General features: G+C 36.8%; 2 protein-coding genes across 2 annotated transcripts in view; both read left to right on the top strand.

The window, feature by feature from the left end:
* The first annotated feature begins 109 nt into the window (after positions 1-109).
* On the top strand, positions 110-4,883 carry ccdc169 (coiled-coil domain containing 169). The gene is made up of 8 exons (XM_079411007.1): positions 110-236; positions 358-440; positions 647-757; positions 1,262-1,302; positions 3,245-3,343; positions 3,667-3,720; positions 3,923-3,999; positions 4,546-4,883. Exons 1-8 carry the CDS (start codon positions 163-165, stop codon positions 4,682-4,684), a joined length of 678 nt encoding a protein of 225 aa, XP_079267133.1. The 5' UTR covers positions 110-162; the 3' UTR covers positions 4,685-4,883.
* A 3,418-nt stretch (positions 4,884-8,301) lies between these two features.
* The window catches only part of LOC306865562 (serine/threonine-protein kinase DCLK1-like), a gene marked incomplete at its 3' end in the record, with an annotated part of 49,426 nt that continues 38,075 nt past the window's right edge, over positions 8,302-19,652 (top strand). The window contains exons 1-3 of the mRNA XM_079410251.1: positions 8,302-8,458; positions 9,155-9,532; positions 11,518-11,861. Coding sequence (XP_079266377.1) covers positions 9,175-9,532; positions 11,518-11,861 — 702 coding nt within the window. The 5' untranslated portion in view covers positions 8,302-8,458; positions 9,155-9,174. The remainder of the gene's footprint in view (positions 8,459-9,154; positions 9,533-11,517; positions 11,862-19,652) is intronic.

Raw genomic sequence — 19,652 nt, 5'->3', positions numbered from 1 at the left:
TGAGTGTTGTAAATCAAGGTAAAGGTTATTGACGAGGTCGCCGCACAATAGGACCCAACGTGATTGCGTAATCAATGTTGTGGTTGTTCGTTGCCTTGGATGCAGCCCAACAATCACAAAGACACCGATGAAAGAGAAAACTGCTCATTACTCAGACTGAGGATGGGAGAAACTCATCTCACAAATTATGAGTTATCCCAACTGCAAGCAGAAGTCGAGCAGGAGAGGGAGGTCAAGTAAGTCCAAACATGTTTTAAAAACAAGCAATGTCTTGACTGCTGTCATGAATATATCATTATCAGACGTCGCAGTTGCACGTTGATTAGACTTATTCAGTCATTTGTGAATCGTTTAAAGGGAGATGTTAAAGGACTCTGTGTCTGACCTGAGGAGCACATTGGCTGATTTGGAGAAGAGACTTCACAGTATTGACGGGGAAGGTCTGTATATAGACAAATGCAAGAACCATTGACTTTTAAATGTACGAATTTATTATTTTTGCTCACTACAAGTCAAATGTCATTTTGCTCAACAGAATATAGCCAATATAGTGGCTATATTCTGTTGAGCAAAATGACATTTGACTTGTAGTGAGCAAAAATAATAAATTCGTACATTTAAAAGTTGAATATACCACTCTGCTCAGAGAACGAGTGGAGAACCAGATATGAGACACAGCTGGAACTGAACGAGCAGCTGGAGAAACAAATCAGTGTCGTTCGAGAGAGACTCGAGACCCTCCGCAGTGATCCTGCAGGTAGTATAAGATTTCTTTCTTTTTTGTTTTTGCTACAATATAGTATTTTATCTTATAGTATAATATAACCCACAGCCTTTATATTTTGTAATTTATTGTGTTTTCAGGCCTCCCTTGTAATGTGTTGCTTCAATCTGTCTGCAATGATACAAATACACACTGCCAGACAAATAACGGGACAATTCAGTTGCTAAGCTTTATATGGTCTGGAAAAAAAGTATTTTGGGCTCAGTCATAGTGCATGTCCACAGTTTCACATACTTCATTCATGATTTCCTATGTTGGCTCTGCCTCTAAGTTCTCTTCATCACATCTGTCATTTGATTCTTCACATCAGTTATGATCAAATGAATGATCAAGGGTCTTATGCGGATATAGAATGAAATATGAGGTAGGCACAGGCAAGCCATATACTTTAGAGCTGTGAGAGAATAAGCCATGCTGTTATTTTGATGTGGTATTTTGTACATACTGCACCACTGTAACTTTTGTCTTGCTCTTCAGATCGACTGGCCTCTATTCGCTCATATGATCAAATGTCAGAGGTAAGCATTTCAGCTGCAAAAAGTGCTACCAACTTAAATTATAAAATAGTTTTAATTTAAATATTAAATGATTATATATTGTATATAACAATCAACAAATTATATAAAAAAAAATTACCCTAAATAAACAAAATAAAAAATAATTGTTTTTAAGTATTATTGATAAAATTTGAAATGTCTTAGACGTGCACAATATGTAGCAGTCACTGCTACAAAAACACTGGCTTTTAAAAATATACATTTCGCTCCCTCACAACCCCTGTCTGTGCAGCATGGAAGAGACGCGTTGGTTTATGCTTCAGTTCATGCATACACATTTTATTTTCAGTGGCTATTGTTGCATGGTGCAGTTGTTTCTCATTACATGATGGCAAAGCTGAATATGGTCTTCTGCCAATGACGAGATTAAAATCAATCTGCTGAGACAGACTGAAAAAAAAAAATTAATCAGTGAGAAGTAATCTGTAAATGAGGGAAGAGAAGCGAGAAAGACTCCGTTGGGCCATGCCAGAGGGACGGAATGACAATTAGAATATTTAAAAAGTGAAAATATTTGAGGTCACGCTTGACCCCAAGCAAATAATCTTAATTGTATCCCTATCATATAATCACACATTATATAATAGAAATAGTTCACTTCAAAATTTACTGACAATTTACTCAACCTCGGGCCATCCAAGATGTAGATGAGTTTCTTTCATTGGAACAGATTTGAAGAAATCCAGAATGACTTCGCTTACTGACCAGTGGATCCTCTGCAGTGAATGGGTGCCGTCAGAATGAGAGTCCAAACTGTTTACATCACAATAATCCACAAGATTCACTACATCAATTAACGTTTTATGAAGCCAAAATCTGCATGATTGCAGAGGCGGACAAAGTACACAACTCCATTACTTGAGTGAAAGTACAGATACTGCTGGTCAAATATTACTCCATTACAAGTAAAAGTTGTAAAGACAGATTTTTACTTAAGTAAAAGTACAGAAGTACTTGCTTTTAAAAGTACCAAAATAAATTTCCTTTTTTTGTCAATACAATGTTTTATTATTGTTGTACGTAATACTTGCAATACCTCTGAAGCGACTTACAATACATCACATCTACTGAATACACTGACTAGAGAGCTTTTAGAATGTTAAAAACTTATGGGGAAAAAATATATATTTAACACCCCTACCCACCCCCACAAAAGCAGGATGATAGTGCTCTCACACAGCTCATTTTCACATACACAATTTAGCAAAATCAGATAATATTGTCTAATATACAATATATATCACATTATTAACGCTTTATTATTGAATTGTTCTAAATAAATATCACATTTGCAACTGGTCAGTGTTCACACAAATGCTGGGAAATCACTTCACGTAGCCCTACAAGAGTTATTACTGATAAACTGTCTGAATAAAAGAGAGTCATGTTTTGGAGAAAAAATCACCCACTGACTTTCAAAGCTGCTACATAGTAACGACTTTCTACTTCAAGGACCTTGATAGAAATGTAGTGGAGTGAAAAGTACAATATTTGTCTTTCAAATTAATGAAGTTAAAGTCATAAGTTTCCAGAAAAAATAATACTCGCATAAAGGACAGATACTCAAAATTGTACTTAAGTACAATACTCAAGTAAATGTACTTAGTTACTGTCCACCTCTGCATGATTGTAAGAAATAAATTCATCATTAACAATTACTTGTGGATTAATGTGATGTTTTAATCAGATGTTTGGACTCTCATTCTGACGGCACCCATTCAATGCAGAGGATCCATTGAAGAGCAAGTGATGTGATGCTAAATTGCTCCAAATCTGCTCTGACAAAGAAACAAACTCATCTACATCTTGGATGGCCTGAGGGTGAGTAAACTTTGAGCAAATTTTCATTTTTGGGTGAACGATTCCTTTTATTCCACTTGTTCAGATATTTTCTTTTTTTCAGGATGCTCTCAGACAGAGGCTGAAATTGCTGTCTACTGAGAAGTGCGGCCTTCAATCCCAACTGAAGGATTTCCAAATGAGAATCGTGCAGGAAGGAAAGGTGAAGTCCCACACCATTATATCTTCCACCATCGTTCCTACTACAAAAACTTAGTAGTCAAGACGTCACATATCTTGTTATACAAAATCTCCAGCTATTAATTGTAACAAAAATGACATTAACATGAGAAAGTGAAAGAGTTTAGGTCTGGCTGCTGAATTCCCCTAGAGGTATAATAACAATTATTTCACAATTATGCTGACAGGAGAGTCCTAAGTGGAAGAATAAGGAAGGATTACAGTCTGCAGTTACTTGGTCATACATTAAAAAGACAGATAAATAAAGACATAATTGTCTTTTAATATGCATTCTATTCCTAATAGACTTACCAGAAAGTCTACGAAGAGAGGCGGGCGTATCTTGCAGAGATTGCAAAGGTGAGGAAGGCATTTAAAAGAAACTTTCCAGTTTGTGCTTTCAACTATTCACTTGACAGATGTTTTTATCCAAGGCGCTGTACAGTGTTGGTTTTATCATTGTGTTCCATGAGAATCAGACTCATCACTGTGGTGTTGAGCTGCTTGACCAAAGATATTATCCAAAGTGCTGCGTATAAACACTGATAATGTGTTCATATAGCTGTCCTCAACGCTGGATATGAGCAGAAAGCAGCAGATGGTTCAAGCCCGGAGGACAGCGCTGGGTCCAGACAAAACGTAAATGTGAAAATGCACTGTACATCATCAAATGACACTACTTTGGTTCACAGGAAACAATGCCAGGTCTTATTTTGTTCTTGAAACATTTTGTAAGCAACATGAAAAAATCATGCAAGGTTGAGCCATTCAGTTATTACAAGTAAATGTGATTTTATCATCATGTATACTTACTCATTTCACTGTATACTTAAAACCGTGAGTAACAAGACCGACCAATCCTTTCAATCTCAGTAGATTTAAGAATGAGCAATAACTTAATGGGATAGTTCACCCACAAATTATTCTGTCATTATTTACGCACCGTCATGTCTTTTCAAACATTTATTTAGGCTATATTTGTACTCTGCAGAAGTCAAACAGGTTTGGATATATAACAATTTCTATAGGTGAACTGTCTCTTTAATATTCAGTTATTCAGGTTTAATTGTCCTATATGAATAGACACAGTAGATGGATGGTCTGTCTTTGATTGCAGTAATTGTACTTTTAAATACATTTTTAGAATGTTGGACATCCTAAATCATATTTTTGTTTTGTTTAAAGCAGAGGTCAGGAGAGTAAGAGGCAACATGCAGATATGATGAAGGGGTCTGTCAAAAAACCACCAGCAAGGAGTCGACTCCCTCAATTAAAACATGAATGCAGTTCAGGGATCTTCAACAGGGCATCCAGCAATTATTGATTGATTATTTTTGTCAGTGTTTCTTTTTTACTTTTTATATTATTTTATGATTTTTTAAGAACAGTAAAATTAAGCATAATTTGAGTTCATATACCTAGCTTGATAGAGGCCACTCTGAACTTTAATGATATTCAATAAATACTTTAAAATGTTTTTTTTTTATATAATTTTATTGTATATAGTAAATGGGTTTTGTCTTATTTCATTTCAGGGTATTTTCTTTAATTAAATATATTATCATATCAGATGTTAATTCTGTTATGAAATCTTCCCAGATTGCAAGCAACCACTGAAACAATGTTAAGTCATTGTTTATGTGTCAATGCTAACCGCATTGAATTAGTGTTACAAAGTGATGTTGGATCTATATCACTTGTGCACCCGCAATTAATGTTGATACAATGGGGATATTTCAACAACAACAAAAAATGGTAATGTCTTTGAATCAACGTTAAGTAATGATGGTTCATCATGACTTATCCACCCTCAGTTAATGTTAAATTTAAAAAAATCTATGAAAATGTCATTGAATCAATATTACACTATGATATTGATTCTACATCACTGTTGTTGAGCATATATATATATATATATATATTAGGGCCGGGACTCGATTAAAAAAATTAATCTAATTAATTAGAGCCTTTGTAATTAATTAATCGAAATTAATCGCATTTTAATCGCATATAAATATTTGACCTGAGAACAGTGAGAAGTTAGTTTTTTTTTATATGGATTTTTAAATTTCCCATCCACAGGGCCAACCAAAGCGGTCTCATCAGCTTCTTTGTCCATGTTCACTGTGGTTTGTTTTTGTCTGTTTCTCAATATGCGTTCTTCAGCGATCTTGCGTCCTTGTGTTCTCGTTAACCGTCGAAGTTCAGTTCCAATTCTCAAGAACGCAAGTACAGAGGATGCATGAAAGTGCCCGGATATGTTCTTGAAACTGAGGATGCATCGAGTGCAGACTTAAGAGAATCGAGCCGTTAGAAATCCCAGAAAACGCTGTGGGCGGCCAGTGTACGGAAGCCTGTAAGCTTTAAAGTCGCTCTCACAAATACTTAACGGCTCTTCAAGTTGAAAGTAAACATTTATCGTTTTGTTTTGGTTAATTTTAATAAAGTTATAAGACCCGGAGAAAGTCATATTAGGCATATTAAAATGAATCTTAACAGTAAAACATATAACGCTGTAAAATAAAACAATACAATTATATGAAAGTAATATCTATAATAGTATGAAATGTTTTAATAAGTTATGATATGACATTTTGTAATATTTATTGTTCATTGGCCGTTTCTTATGCTGAGACTATGCGGTCAGTTAAGCAGGAATGCAGTAAGTTACATCTCAATTCTCATAAGTGTGCGTTCTGTGTTCTCGCGTCCTTCCGAGTTCGTTCTTCCAAGGAAGCTTGCCAAGACTAGGGCTGGGTATCGTTCAAAAAATTTCGATATTGATACCGATACCTTGAGTTCGATACCGGTTCCTGAACGGTACTTTTTTCGATACCAGTTTTATAAAATCAGTTTTAATAAGATTACATTATCTGAAAAAACTATTTTTTTTAGCTTGTTGATATTTATACAGACTCAAAGTCCCATCTCCTGAGCCACTGCACAAAGGAACAAAATATATCCAACACAATAAATAAATAAATAATTTTAATAAAGTTCAAATTGTTTTCAGTTTACACATCTGTTAGGCTACGTTTACACTAGTGCATGTTCATTTTAAAACACATAGCTCAGACAGAATCATCATTTCTAGGTTGTTAAAGACTTCAAGAAATGTAAAACCTTCATCCACTTTCATAAGTGGGTGTTTTATTTTCTTTCACCACATGTTTTATTGTTATTAAATTCTGGTGTAGTATGTCTAATTATTTGAATGCATAAAAACAACTTAGTTTATTTAAATTTATTCTTAAAATAGCCTAATGAAATGTTTTATTTTTCCTCAGAAATTCTGTGTTCTGTATCTGGTTTTCAAATGAAGACATAAAACATTCATTTAATTTCTCTTTAAATTATTGAAAATCAAAGTTTATTTATTTTGGCAAAACAAAGGGAGGTTACTATTAAAATTAAAACATGGAATAACTGTTGTGTGATCATTACTAAAAAAAAAAAAAGTTTTAATTTTAATAGTAGCCTAGTAGTAGCAGTATGTACTGTCTGCTGAACAATATTAATACCGTTAATATTAAAACCGAACTTTTATTTTGACGGGTTGCCTGGAATACCTTTACAGTTCTGTGTGTATATGAGATGAGTTAGTTTTACTCGAATCAAACGGTAAAATGCTCATGAAGTGACTTTCAGAGCAGGTCTGGAGATGTTGTTCATGTCCTCATTTAGAGAGGCGGCAGACGCTGAAATGACCGCGAACGTCACTCGAGCTTCAGTCTGTGTATAATAAACAAACCGCGCGATTTAAAGTGCGGACTGCTCCGTGCGCTTTCGAAACGCTCTCGCGGAGGTCAAACACTGATCAATCTGCACGTCGCCTTTTCTAGTCAAACACAGCTAGTGATGCAGGCTTATTGGCTCACTGATGTGATGAGATTAACCCCTTAGGTATCGAAATTTGGTACCGAACGACAAGACGTTTTTCGATACTCGGTGGTATCGAGGCAATTCTGTCGGTGCCTAAAAAGTATCGAACTCGATACCCAGCCCTAGCCAAGACCGGTCTCCACGAACGCAAGTCCGTTCTGACGCTAGTTGGTGCTCCAGTATAATCGGTCCGCCGAAACTCATCCAGTGAGAAACGTTCCGCGGTGCAAAAATAAGTGCGATTAAAATGCGTTAAAAAAAATTAACGCGTTATTTTTGTGTAATTAATTAATCTAAATTAACGCGTTAAAGTCCCGGCCCTAATATATATATATATATATATATATATTAGGCAGTTGTCACTTTATTTGTTTTTAAACAGATTTACAAAGTCAATGACAAAAAGATCAGTCTTTAAAAAACAAAAGTGGGACAAAGTACATAAATACAACCTTTAAGATAATTACTTTAAGGCGTCTGATGCCAGACTACAAGTGGTCCAATGGTTTAAAAGCTGGCTCACAGCTGCCTCTTTTCCTTTGGGTTCTCTGAAATCTGAATCTCATCATATTTAATAACTGAATGATGAATATGGATGACCTGACAAATTAATAATCAGGGAGCAGGACATAAAGCACAGGATAGCATAATTGTCTCAACTTCTCAACATTGTATCAGTCACCTTTCTGGGATTTTCATTGCATGCTACTATGAAGAGTCAAGGTTAAGACGATGTATTTTATATAATTATGCAATTTTAGAATACACCTACATAATTATATTTAAGACTAATTGTTGTAGTTAATGTTATTTCAAAGCGAGTTTGAGCATGTGTACAAACAAATGTTCGCTCTGAGTCGTGAGGGAGCTTCGAGAAAGAGACTTTGTGGAGCAGCCTCACCGGAGAGGAACGGGGCGGGGGTGTGTGTGTGTGTGTGTGTATGTGTGTGGGTTGGGAGGAAGGGACGGAGGGAGGGATGGCTGTGGCAGGTCTGCGGTGCGGGGCTGAATCTCAATGAGAAAGCGGCCAATGTAAATCACTGCAAGACACGGAGGAGAGAGAGAGAACAGCAGCTGCCGACCGACCGACCAGCCTCCTCTGCGGGACAACAAAGGAGGTGCCGGGCTCACATCACGACTCCTGTCAGCAGCATCAACATCTGAATCGTGACTATTACTAAGAAACCTTGAATATTCCCTAAATCTTCACCTTTAGGCAAGTACAAAGGTCTGTTTCTTTTCTGTAAGTAGAAATAAAGCAACTCACAAATATTTTGACCTGTCTTTGAATGTTGTTTTGCTCATTCTAATTCATTTTAATAGCCTAGTTCACCTTATCAGTTATGTCACTGTTAAAATTTGGTCAGCGACGTGACGTTAATTTTTGTCCGGATCAAAGTTATTTACATTAAGAAATTAAACTGAAACAAAAATGACGTGATCATGTTTTAAATTTAAGGATCAAAGTAATTTTCCTATGTTTGCGCGACTGTCAAACTATTATTGTTGGGAAAAATGTTCCTCAGCTATTCGACATAACCTTTTATCATTTCTTTTAAAATAGCCTATAAATATTTGTGTCAGTGTCACTCTTTTTTGTGTGTCTGTAGCCTACATATTTTTAAAATATTTTATTCATATATTTTAAACTTTTTATGAAAGGGCTTGCGTTCAGGATGAAAAAAATACTAAAAATGACGTCAAACGTTAGTGTTTGCCATGTCAAAGTGACACTGTCAACAACAGGATGACAGACGCAGGATTTAATTAGCTTTAAGAAACATTTAAGCTGTCCTTAAAATGTTATTTTCAGACCAGACATTAATTTACACCCATGTCACAAAGTTGAAGCATTAAACCTACACGGTTAGTTTCGTAACTTCTCTTTTCCACATTTAATTTTACGCTTTAGATCTAATCTGAAAGGAAGTCATGGAGGAACACTTTGACGAGAGGGACAAAGTGCAACGCAACAGCCGAAGCGCAGGCCGGGCGAACGGGCTCTTCAGCCCCACTCACAGCGCCCACTGCAGCCTGTACCGGACGCGCACCCTCAAAGCTCTGAGCCAGGAGAAGAAGGCGAAGAAAGTGCGCTTTTACCGCAATGGTGACAAGTACTTCAACGGCATAGTGTACGCCATCTCATCGGACCGGATAAGAACCTTTGACGCTTTGCTGGCCGACCTGACCCGAACCCTCTCTGACAACGTCAACCTGCCACAAGGGGTGCGAATCATCTACACAATAGATGGTTCCAAAAAAATCACCAGCATAGATCATCTGATGGAAGGTAAGAAGTTGTCTAATGCCATCCAAACACTACACGTCGGATTGTTGTTCTACATTTTCAGTCAAACACATTTCACGCTACATGAGTCGGATCGCAGACAGACCAAGATATTTAACCTGCTATAGGCCTATATCTCTCGGGCATTCTTGGATGTGTCTTTTATAATTTAAGCATAGGCAAATCAGTGCGTCGTCACTCAAATGATCACGCACTGAATTGCCTCCGATTCTTTTATTTTTTTTGCCTCAAAAAAAAAAGTGCCTCCAAGTATATCGCTGCAGCCCGGAGGAGGAGCGTCTCGCTGCAGCCCACAAGGTCCAGGGGGGGTGGTTGGATCCAACTCCTCCCACCTTACATTTACCTACCCATCTCCACGCCCTGATCCCTAAACCCACCCCATCTCCACCCCTAAACCTACCAATATGATGTCACACTTGGATGTGGGCGGGGTTGGATGTCCACTGCAGGATGCAGCGAGCCCTACTTGGCCCGGAGACCTTCGAGTGGGCGGAGCGTATGTCACAAGTAGGCGGAGACTTTCAATATTGTGAGGTTTAGGGGCGGGGTTAGGTATGGACCTTCTGATTTCGGGCTACAGCGAAAATCAGGGCTAAAATCTCAAAAATCGGGGCTAAGATCTTGTAGCTTGTGGGTGGTATAAGCATAAGTAGAACGTACTTTGGTTTCACCGCACTGCTTTTTAATCTTTTTTTATATGAACATGCTAGACTGACATAATTTTGCCGCTGCATAGCGTCTCGCGCAAAAACACCGTTTTCATCATGTACAATTTAAAGCATTTCAACTTTTTAAAATGTCACGACATGATCTCATTAGAAAACACAAGTAAGCAGATTGTACACAAGCACACAAACGAGTTTGTGTGAATTTTGTATAAATTCATACAATTTAAGGTGACCACTTCCCAGGGACACATTCTGCCCAGGATTTCTAAATTGTCTAAAATATCCTGTTTGCATTGTGTCGATCAATCGTTGTAGGCCTATGGCATTAATGTAGGCCTACTCCTTATACATTCGAATCGCTCTCGCGGTACTTTGATGCCAATTGACTGATCGGCGCAGAGCAAACAACCAACACCTGGGATGCGTTCAGCCCCGACAAAACCGTGCAAAACGTTTATTAAACGGAAACGGTGGTGCATTGAATACCCTGTTCTGATGACGCACGTGCCGCAGCTGAGAAGGCCATTCTTTGTATTCCTTTTGAAGAATTTTAGAAAGTCTCTTTAATACAGAGTTTTGAATCCAAGAATAAACCACTTATATACATGTTGCTGCTGATTTGGCTGACATGTTTGACACACCCACTAAACAAGAGAAAACGTATCTCAAACCCCGTTGCAGACCATTTCCAGGAAACATGTTGTTCAACCTGGAAAACCTAGCAAAACGTTGGGCACCGGTCTGAGCTTGAACGTGCCCCTGGTTATTTTAGGCAATTTAGAAATTCTGGGCAGAATGTGTCCCTGGGAAGTGGCACATCTGGTCACTTTAAAACGCATTCTAAATGTAAAATAGTTTAATATTGCATGGGAAATTACTTTTCTATTTCGCTGCCCTTTGTTGTGTGCTTTGTTATTGCTGTATTTAATGCAACAATGTATTCTGTGTGAACGGATTTTTAGTCTATCGAATATGATTTAATTTTAATTGCATATTGTTTTATGAGAGGCTCTAAAAACGCCATATCTTGGTGCCTTGGATGCTTTTGGATTATCTTTTCAAAATTAGAGCAGTAGAAGTGACGACGAGGATACAGAATTAGGGCACTCAATGATGAGCATTTAAGTCTGCATGGCTTTACCTGAAATCAATGCATTTTAACAGAGATGACAGCTCAATCGACAGTGAAAATCACCAGTCACTGCCTCAGGTCTTTTACCCTGAAATGCACTCATTCTTTTCATAGAAAATGTGTAAAATCTCACACGTTTTATGACACTGTTCTCTCTGTAATTTTAGGTGAGAGTTACGTATGTGGCTCCACCGAAGCCTTTAAAAAACTCGACTATTCCAACAATGTTAACCCTAACTGGTCTGTGAATGTGAGGGCCTTGGGCTCCAGCAAATGTCCCACGTCTCTAGCCAGCTCGAACTCAGGGCCGCAGTTCAAAGAGAGCAAAGACTTCATCAGACCCAAACTGGTCACCGTCATCCGCAGTGGGGTGAAACCACGGAAGGCAGTTCGCATCCTGCTCAACAAGAAGACGGCTCACTCCTTTGAGCAAGTTCTCACTGACATTACAGATGCTATAAAGCTCGATTCTGGCATTGTCAAGAGGATCTACACTCTTGAGGGAAAACAGGTAAGACTGCCAATTTATGAATGGAAATCTTGATACTGCTGCCATAATTTAGTCAATTCTCTGCTGCCATTTCAGAGTCTGAAAGGAGAATCTGTTTTGTGTTGTATCATGATGGAACTTTGTTATGTAAAGTTGATTCATTCATGTTATTTTACCTCAGACAACTAATGAATTTCATAATAGCTTTTGTTATGTAAGCTCACCCTTTGAACTGGCACGGAAAACTTGAAAGCGTACTGAGATTGCACATTGGGAGTCCCGGATAATTGAGCGGTTGTGAAATAGAAATGTTAGAAATTATTCATTCATCAACAGGATAATTTCTCTTATGTTATTGTTATCAGTTGACTCTGTATAGTGTTTCAAATTGTTCTTCTGTTGTAAAACACACAAGAAATATCCTAGAAGTAGGGGACCCAACATCCAAACAATGAATTCCTCCCACAAGCCTTGAATTATAAATAATGAAGTGTCATTATTTCAAATGCAACAGTAGAAATCTCCCCCTAACTTGCAGCAAGATATATGGCAGATCTAGTGTAGTTTATGAATGGGAATCTGTGTCTTTGCCCACGCACACTTAACATGAGAGAACTGGTGGCTCAGAGCATACAGAAATAACTCGGGCTTCTGCTCTCATTTAAATTCCTCCCACCTTTTCGTGCCGCTCTGAAACAGCTGTGCTACCCCACACATGCAGAATGACAGAAGGGCGCATGCGTGCATGACGTGCTTTGACGTAGGTTAATAAATATTTGATCATTGCCATTGTAAGACGTGCAGTTCAAAAGTTCACTTGTGAAAGTGCTTTTTTCATTTTTCAATTTTTTCATAGCATTATATTATTAGGATAAAAAGTTTAGTGAAAATTGGAATTTAAAAAAAAATTATATTTATCTACATTCCTTTTTCTATTTTAATTCAGTGGGTCCCCTTTTGCAGTAAAAAAGGCAGCTGTAAAACTGTACGAACTTCTGATCCAAAGAGCATCATATGCTTCAGGAAGGAAATTTGACCTTTTGTCACATGACTAATGTTGCTAATTTGCTTAGAATCTTAAATATTTCTTTATCATTTTGCATCATTTTTTCTTAAAATATTGTTTATTTCCAGCTTTAATTCTGAATCAGGGCTCTTTTAGTGTTTCAGTGAGATACCATGATACTTTTTATTAATATTTTGAATTAGTTTTTCTTTTTCTGTTTCCAGTTTAATTTATTGTAAGTTTCAGTAATTTGTCATTATTATTATTAAATATGTGCATGTGCAGGGTTTTTTTAATAAATAAAGATTAACTAAATGCAAATGAGAAATGCTGCCTTGTCAACTAGGTGAAATAAAATAAGTTAAAGTTTTTTTTTTTTTTAGATTTTATTTTAATTCTGTAAGTTTATTTTATTTCATTTAACAAAAACATTTTATGGTTTTAGTTTTAGTTAACTATAATATCCCTGTTTTGAATCCAAGAATTTTTAATGTGGACTTTTGAATGTCCCTGTACATACTCATCTTCCAATGTGTCTCTTCTCAGCCAGGTAAAATGTGCAAATAAGCAGACGCCATTTGGCTGAAATTCATTAAACTCTAATTAATCTGTGCACAGACTTCAATCCATTGATCTCTGTGCTGGCGGCTCTACCAGTGTCTCAGATCTTCAGACTCTGTCTTTTCTATTTGAAAAGCCCTCTAAATCACCTTGAATGTGGAAAACCGGAGCACTTCATATCATGTGCAGTCGTGCATAAGGCTGCCTTTTTAGAAGTAGCTATTGAGCAACAAATATGTATTTTGAATGAAATGTGATTCATAAAATCCTTCCTCCCACTGTGTGGGTCTGATATCAGAGGTTATACAGCACGGCATCAAAGCCCTGGTCACCATCCAGATAAAGTAAGAGCATTATGGGTAGCGCTAAATTTAGAACGGGGATCGATTGGGCCAGAGGGAGCTGTCTAATGAACAAGCCTGGCCTGCACAGTTACAGCACACCATTTTGTCCTGATAGAATTATGAACAATAGCAACAGAAACCAGAAATGAGAAACAGAGAGAGAAAATAAAAGGAGATAATAAAAGAATCTATCTGGGTTAGAAAAAAAAAAAAAGATGAACGCATTACTGAAATGAAATGGGAGGTTGAGAAGTTCAGGTGCACAATTAACAAAGCAATAAAAGTACATCTTCCTGGTTATTGTCCAGTTTGAATGTAGGATCCAGGTGTGGAAGCAGCTTATGCCAATTTTATTGTTGCTGTGCTTGTTTGATGTATTACAAAAGAAAATCAGACTGTGTATGTGATTAATGGAATTTCTAAAGCAATTGTTAGTTAAGTTCTGTGTTGTTGAGTCATGTGGTAGTTCATTATCTTTTATATAACATGATTGTCTTTTTGGTATTATGTCATTGCAGCTATTTTCATAAGGCTTGTGTTGGTTTTGCAAAGTTTGAAAAACAAAAAAAAGAAAGAAAAAACTTAATGTAAATTCCATGTAAATTCAATTTCATCTGCTGAGAGAGAGAGTTCGGTAAGAGAGCTGAGCCTGGATATTATTCAATAGACCAAAAGGTTTAGCCTTTTTCTGCTGCGTTAATATATGTAAATGAACCTGTCTGTGCCTTATGAAAGAAAAATATGGATTTCTGCTTTTAGTCAGTGAATACAATTTCAGTTTATTGCCTGCCTTGGTGGAGTCTAATGTAAAATGTGATCCAAACAGAAAATGTTTATGGTGTATCACACATTGTATAGCATATTTCAGGGAAAGCAGAGTGAAATTCAGCCAATTATAAGCTAATTATAGGGAGATGGATTGCAATCTGAATACTCATAAGGGAGTATGAACGTGATTTTGCCAAGTGTAAATGTAAGCATTTCTTCAAGCTACAGATCCTGCCAGTTACTTGAGTATCATATGGCTTGGTAGAAATGTGTGTTCCTTCTGTTCATGCAAGGCTGATTTCATATCAGATCAAATGTCCGATGCAACTTAAACAGTTGTTTTTGGTGCAAATAATGGTGTATTTCACTCTCCTACCCATATGGTTCTTGCAAAGCCAACAACAGGCGTTGATGTCTTAAGCGATTGAATCATTGTAACGGAACCAACATCTGCCTCTAGCTCTTGATATCTGTAGCACCTGACGTGATTTTAAAAATAGACGTCAGTTGCTAGCATGCATGTGTTTTAATGTGGAAATTAAATGTGAATGAATCAAAAAACTCATGATCACAAGAGAGATCTGGGTTTTTGGGTCTTTGCGTGAGTCTCATGGCACCTTTCTGATAACCTGTGTAATGAGGTCAGAGACAGTAGATCAAGGCATTATTCCATCTTCCTACATACCGTGAGGCTTTTTTCTGGAGTGTTACTGTAGGATGTGAAGTATGGATTGTGTAAGGTTTTATGATGGGAAAAATAACATTGTGATGCTGTACTATAAAAGAACGAATACTACAGCTCTGTGTAGATGGCGGTACTGATGTTGAGTTACCAGGCCATTCTGATTACTTTATTCAAAATTTTGGTGTGAAAAGTAAAGGTTTGTGATTTTATATAGTCTACATGATGTAGATGCATCATGGTAGTCAGTCACATGAATGGTGGCGGACATGGAGGAGAAAAATTGTTGAATAAAGTAGTTGTTTTTGTTTGTAACTTCATAAAAATACTGCTGAACCACTGATGTCACATGGACTATTTTAACGATGTCCTTACTACTGTATGTTTCTGGGCCTAGAACATGTGAGTTGAGTGTTGCAAGTACATGAGAATTGTCATTTTTGGGTTAACTAACCTTTTAAACTACCTTACAATAATAATGTTAAAACTAGTGAATATAGTGTAAATGTTTATTTTTGGCCTTTTGTCATTTTTTTTTATTCATACAATAAGTTGGTAATTTTGCAAGCCAGATTTAAACTCCCTTATCAGAAACACAAAGAGACTTGGGGGATGGGCCTGGTTGCATGAAAACCCTTAAGATAAGAAATCCCTTAGTTATAAGGTTAAGGGAACCCTTAGTGAAACTTGGGTTGCAAGAAAAAACCTAAGGGTCAACTTAAAGGGGTCATATGATGCAATTTCAAGTTTTCCTTTCTCTTTGGAGTGTTACAATCTGTTTGTGCATAAGATGTATTTACAACACAAATGCAAACATGGTAATGTTAAACAGTGGTTACCAAGGAAACTGCTTTGTTTCTGCAGTGAAAGCGCCTCCTGCTGACCAATGATCGAAATTTTACCAAATGTGAAAATTAACCCATGTTTTGATGCTGCAAATACGCAGAGTTGTAAATGTGAACAGGTGAATTGACAAGAAGATAATGTATTATAAAAATCTAAACAATTAAGACATTACTTTTATGTTGTTATTTAATTAATGTAATATTTGATTAATAATAATTGTTTAAATTACTATAATAATTTATACAAATCCATTTCTGTAAAAAAATATATAAAACATTTTGTTTTGTGAAAACCGGTAAGTCATGCTTTTTACAATCATTTTACAATTTAATATGTTACCATAGTCATTGCCCTACTACGCTCATATGATGTTTTATTTGTGTAGCCTGGTCTCAAAAAATGTCTTAAGTCTTACATTTGAGCTTAAAAATCTGAAAAAATACTGAGTTTAAGATGACTTAAGGGAGCTGTTTTGGTCCCTTGAATTTATCAAGGTGAAATAGTTACTAAGGACTTTGTAGCAACACTTAAGGGAACACTTAGATAATTAAGGGGAATACTTAATGACAGCCATAAGGTTCCTTAAGTTGACCCTTAGGATTTTTCTTGCAACCCAAGTTTCACTAAGGGTTCTCTTAGCCTTAAAACTAAGGGCTTTCATGCAACCGGGCCCAGCTCTTTTGACTTGATGTTTAGCCAACCATAGTGACTCCTCAGACCCACAAATCAACACCCTACCAACTATGCACCCTAGTATCATAGTGGCAAGTTTTGCATGGAAAAGCACCACTAGATTTATTGATTGATTCAGGTGCTTTGCATATAGATATTTCAGAGTTAGAAAGTTTTCTGTGCCACATCTGATTCAGTTCCTCTCAGATGGCCACTGACCTGGATCCAGTCCCTGAGTGATCTCCAGACATTTCCAGTAATGCTGAATGTAGGCTTATATTTTTGCTTGTGATGCTGGAGGACACTGCTGACAGATGGGAGCAAAGAGGGCATGCAGCTGAAATTCATAATTAAACGTGTCAGAACTGTCTTAAAACCCATTTAACGTCATCTGTAACCATGCACGGACCATCCAACTGTCCCTGGCTTGGAGCTATCTGTCTGTCTCTGACATTCTGACACATATGTAGAGTATCACAGTTGTGGTTGTCTTTCCTCACAAAGGACAGGACTTTGGACATGAGCTAATTTTATCCATGCTTGTTGCTCCCTCATGATCTCTCCTTCCAAAGAAACTGATCAACCCCCCCTTTCAACAGTTTCTATGACGATGTGATCCAGTTGCTTAGTAACGGCCTGAGCCTTTGTGGCGTCACTGTGGGCAGTAGTGTGTGTCGGAGTGTGTGGGGAGTTTAGTCTGAGAGAGAGAGGTAGATGTACGATAAGTGGTTTAGGCTGCGGACATGGCTCTCTTGTTCTTATCCGTTAAGCCTATATTACACACACAGACACACACAGGACATAAAGCTACACAAAGACACAGCTTTCAAATAGTTAATACACAGACACACACACACACACACACACACACACACACACACAAATAACCAGACAGACGTGTCCTGCATACTGCAACTGATTCTTAATGACCTCTGGCATATGCTTTGGGCCGAGACAGAGACATAGCAGGCGTGTAATCTGCAATCATTCATGTGTTTGCTCTTCTTGGAGTTTGCCGTATGGACATAACTGATTTTCCGCCCCATTGCATACACACACTATGCTTAATTAGCCATGTCTTTCAGTCTCTAACAGCCTTCCATTGTCTGGAGGGCCATTTATCCCCTCTTGAGCTCGCCTCACCTCTCGTTCCCCTCCTGTCCAATAAAATGGCCAGATATTCTGCCTTTGGCATATGGTCACGCTCTCCCCAGATATTGTAGTCAGCAGAATTTTTTTGTTTCCTGGTGAGTTAAATCCATAGTAAAATCCAAATCTGGATTAGCAACTCAATCTAAGATTGAAGTCTAATCTGGGTTTCAGTAATGTTCTCATATATTACATTTAGTGAAAAATAAGGAGGCAAATTGTGCCACTTTTGTACATGGTGATAAAGTGCTGCAGTAGTGCTGCTGTGCTGTATTAAATTAGGGATAAGCACCCCACTTGTAAATATAACACTACTTTACATGATTGTTTGTTTTCCTTTTCTCTAGATGACTTTTTTTGTTGTTTTACTCTAGATGACTGATTTATTTTGTTTTACTCTAGATGACTGTTTTGTTTGGTTTTACTCTAGAAAACTTGTTTTATTCTAGATAACTTTTTGTTTTACTCTAGATGACTTATGTTTTACAGTAGATGACTTTTTTATTTTGTTTTGTAATTTGCATGACCTTTGTTTTTTGTTTTGTTTTGTTTTATTCAAGGTGACTGTTTTGTTTTGTTGTAGTTTTACTTTAGGTGAGTTTTTTGTTTTTGCTTTTACTCTAGATGACTGTTTTTTGTTTCTTTGTTTTGCTCTAGATTACGGTTTCGTAAATTAGTTTTACTCTGGATGACTTTTTGTTATGTTTTTCTCTAGTTAACGTTTTTTTGTTTTTTGCTTTTACTTTTTTTGCTTTTACTTTTTGTTTTGTTTTAGTTTTACTTTGGATTTCGGTTTAATTTTTTTGCTTCTTTGTTTTGCGCTAGATTACTTTATTTTTGCTCTAAATGATTTTGTTTTCATTTAGTTTGCATTTAGTAAAAAATTAAGGGGCAAATTACCATTTTATAAATTACTTATTATTAGGCCTATGTGGCACAGCATTGAGTTATGTGAATAAGCAACAACAAAGAAAAACGAGCGTGCATAGAATTCCTTTTAAAAGAAACATTTGTGCATATTTTGTATTGATCATGTAGTAATTCATCAAATAATAATCAAATGACAGATTATAAATGCGCATATATCCAGACATGCCATGCAGTCTTTTAGCATTTAAAAGAGCTGATTCAGATGCCTTGACTGTAGTGTTTTAAGGGTATGGTCAGTCAAAAGGGGCTGTTCACACAGAATTTGCATTATTTTTTCTTTTTCTTTGAGCATTGCATATTGCGTAAGTGTTGCTGCATGAAATATTCTTAGATTATTTTGAAAATGTTCTCTTTTAGAAACACCTATAATTAATTAATCATCATTATCATACCCATATCGTTTAATATGCGCTATAATAATTTGTGGCATCTTGTGCATGACATGTTGCTCTAAAAATGAGACTCAATTTAAAAAAACTAAGAAACACATCTCTAGACCTTGCTTTTTTCATTTGAGTGCTCTTCGTCTTAGTTCTTAAACATGCTCTGTGTGAATGGCCCCTTAGGGTGCTGAGTATTAGAACACCATATCATGCACAGAATGCTGCAAAAACATGAGCAAAATTATCAAACATGTCTGTCTAGCCCATGTTTACGTAGAAATGGAAAACCAAAGCAGTGGAATGCAAAAGATTCCCCCAAAAAACATGTTCCGTCGAGTACGCCAGTGGTAGTCTGCTGCATTGTCTGGTATCCTTGCACACAGAACTCACAAGATTGAGAATTGTGTCAAGCAGATTGCTTTCAACACAGACTGTGTGAACATGTTTGCGTTGCCTGATTTGCAGAATTCA

The sequence above is a fragment of the Barbus barbus genome (genome assembly GCF_936440315.1).
Source record: "Barbus barbus genome assembly, chromosome: 47".
NCBI classification, from domain to species: Eukaryota; Metazoa; Chordata; class Actinopteri; order Cypriniformes; family Cyprinidae; genus Barbus; species Barbus barbus.
This window is presented reverse-complemented; position numbering and strand designations above follow the sequence as displayed.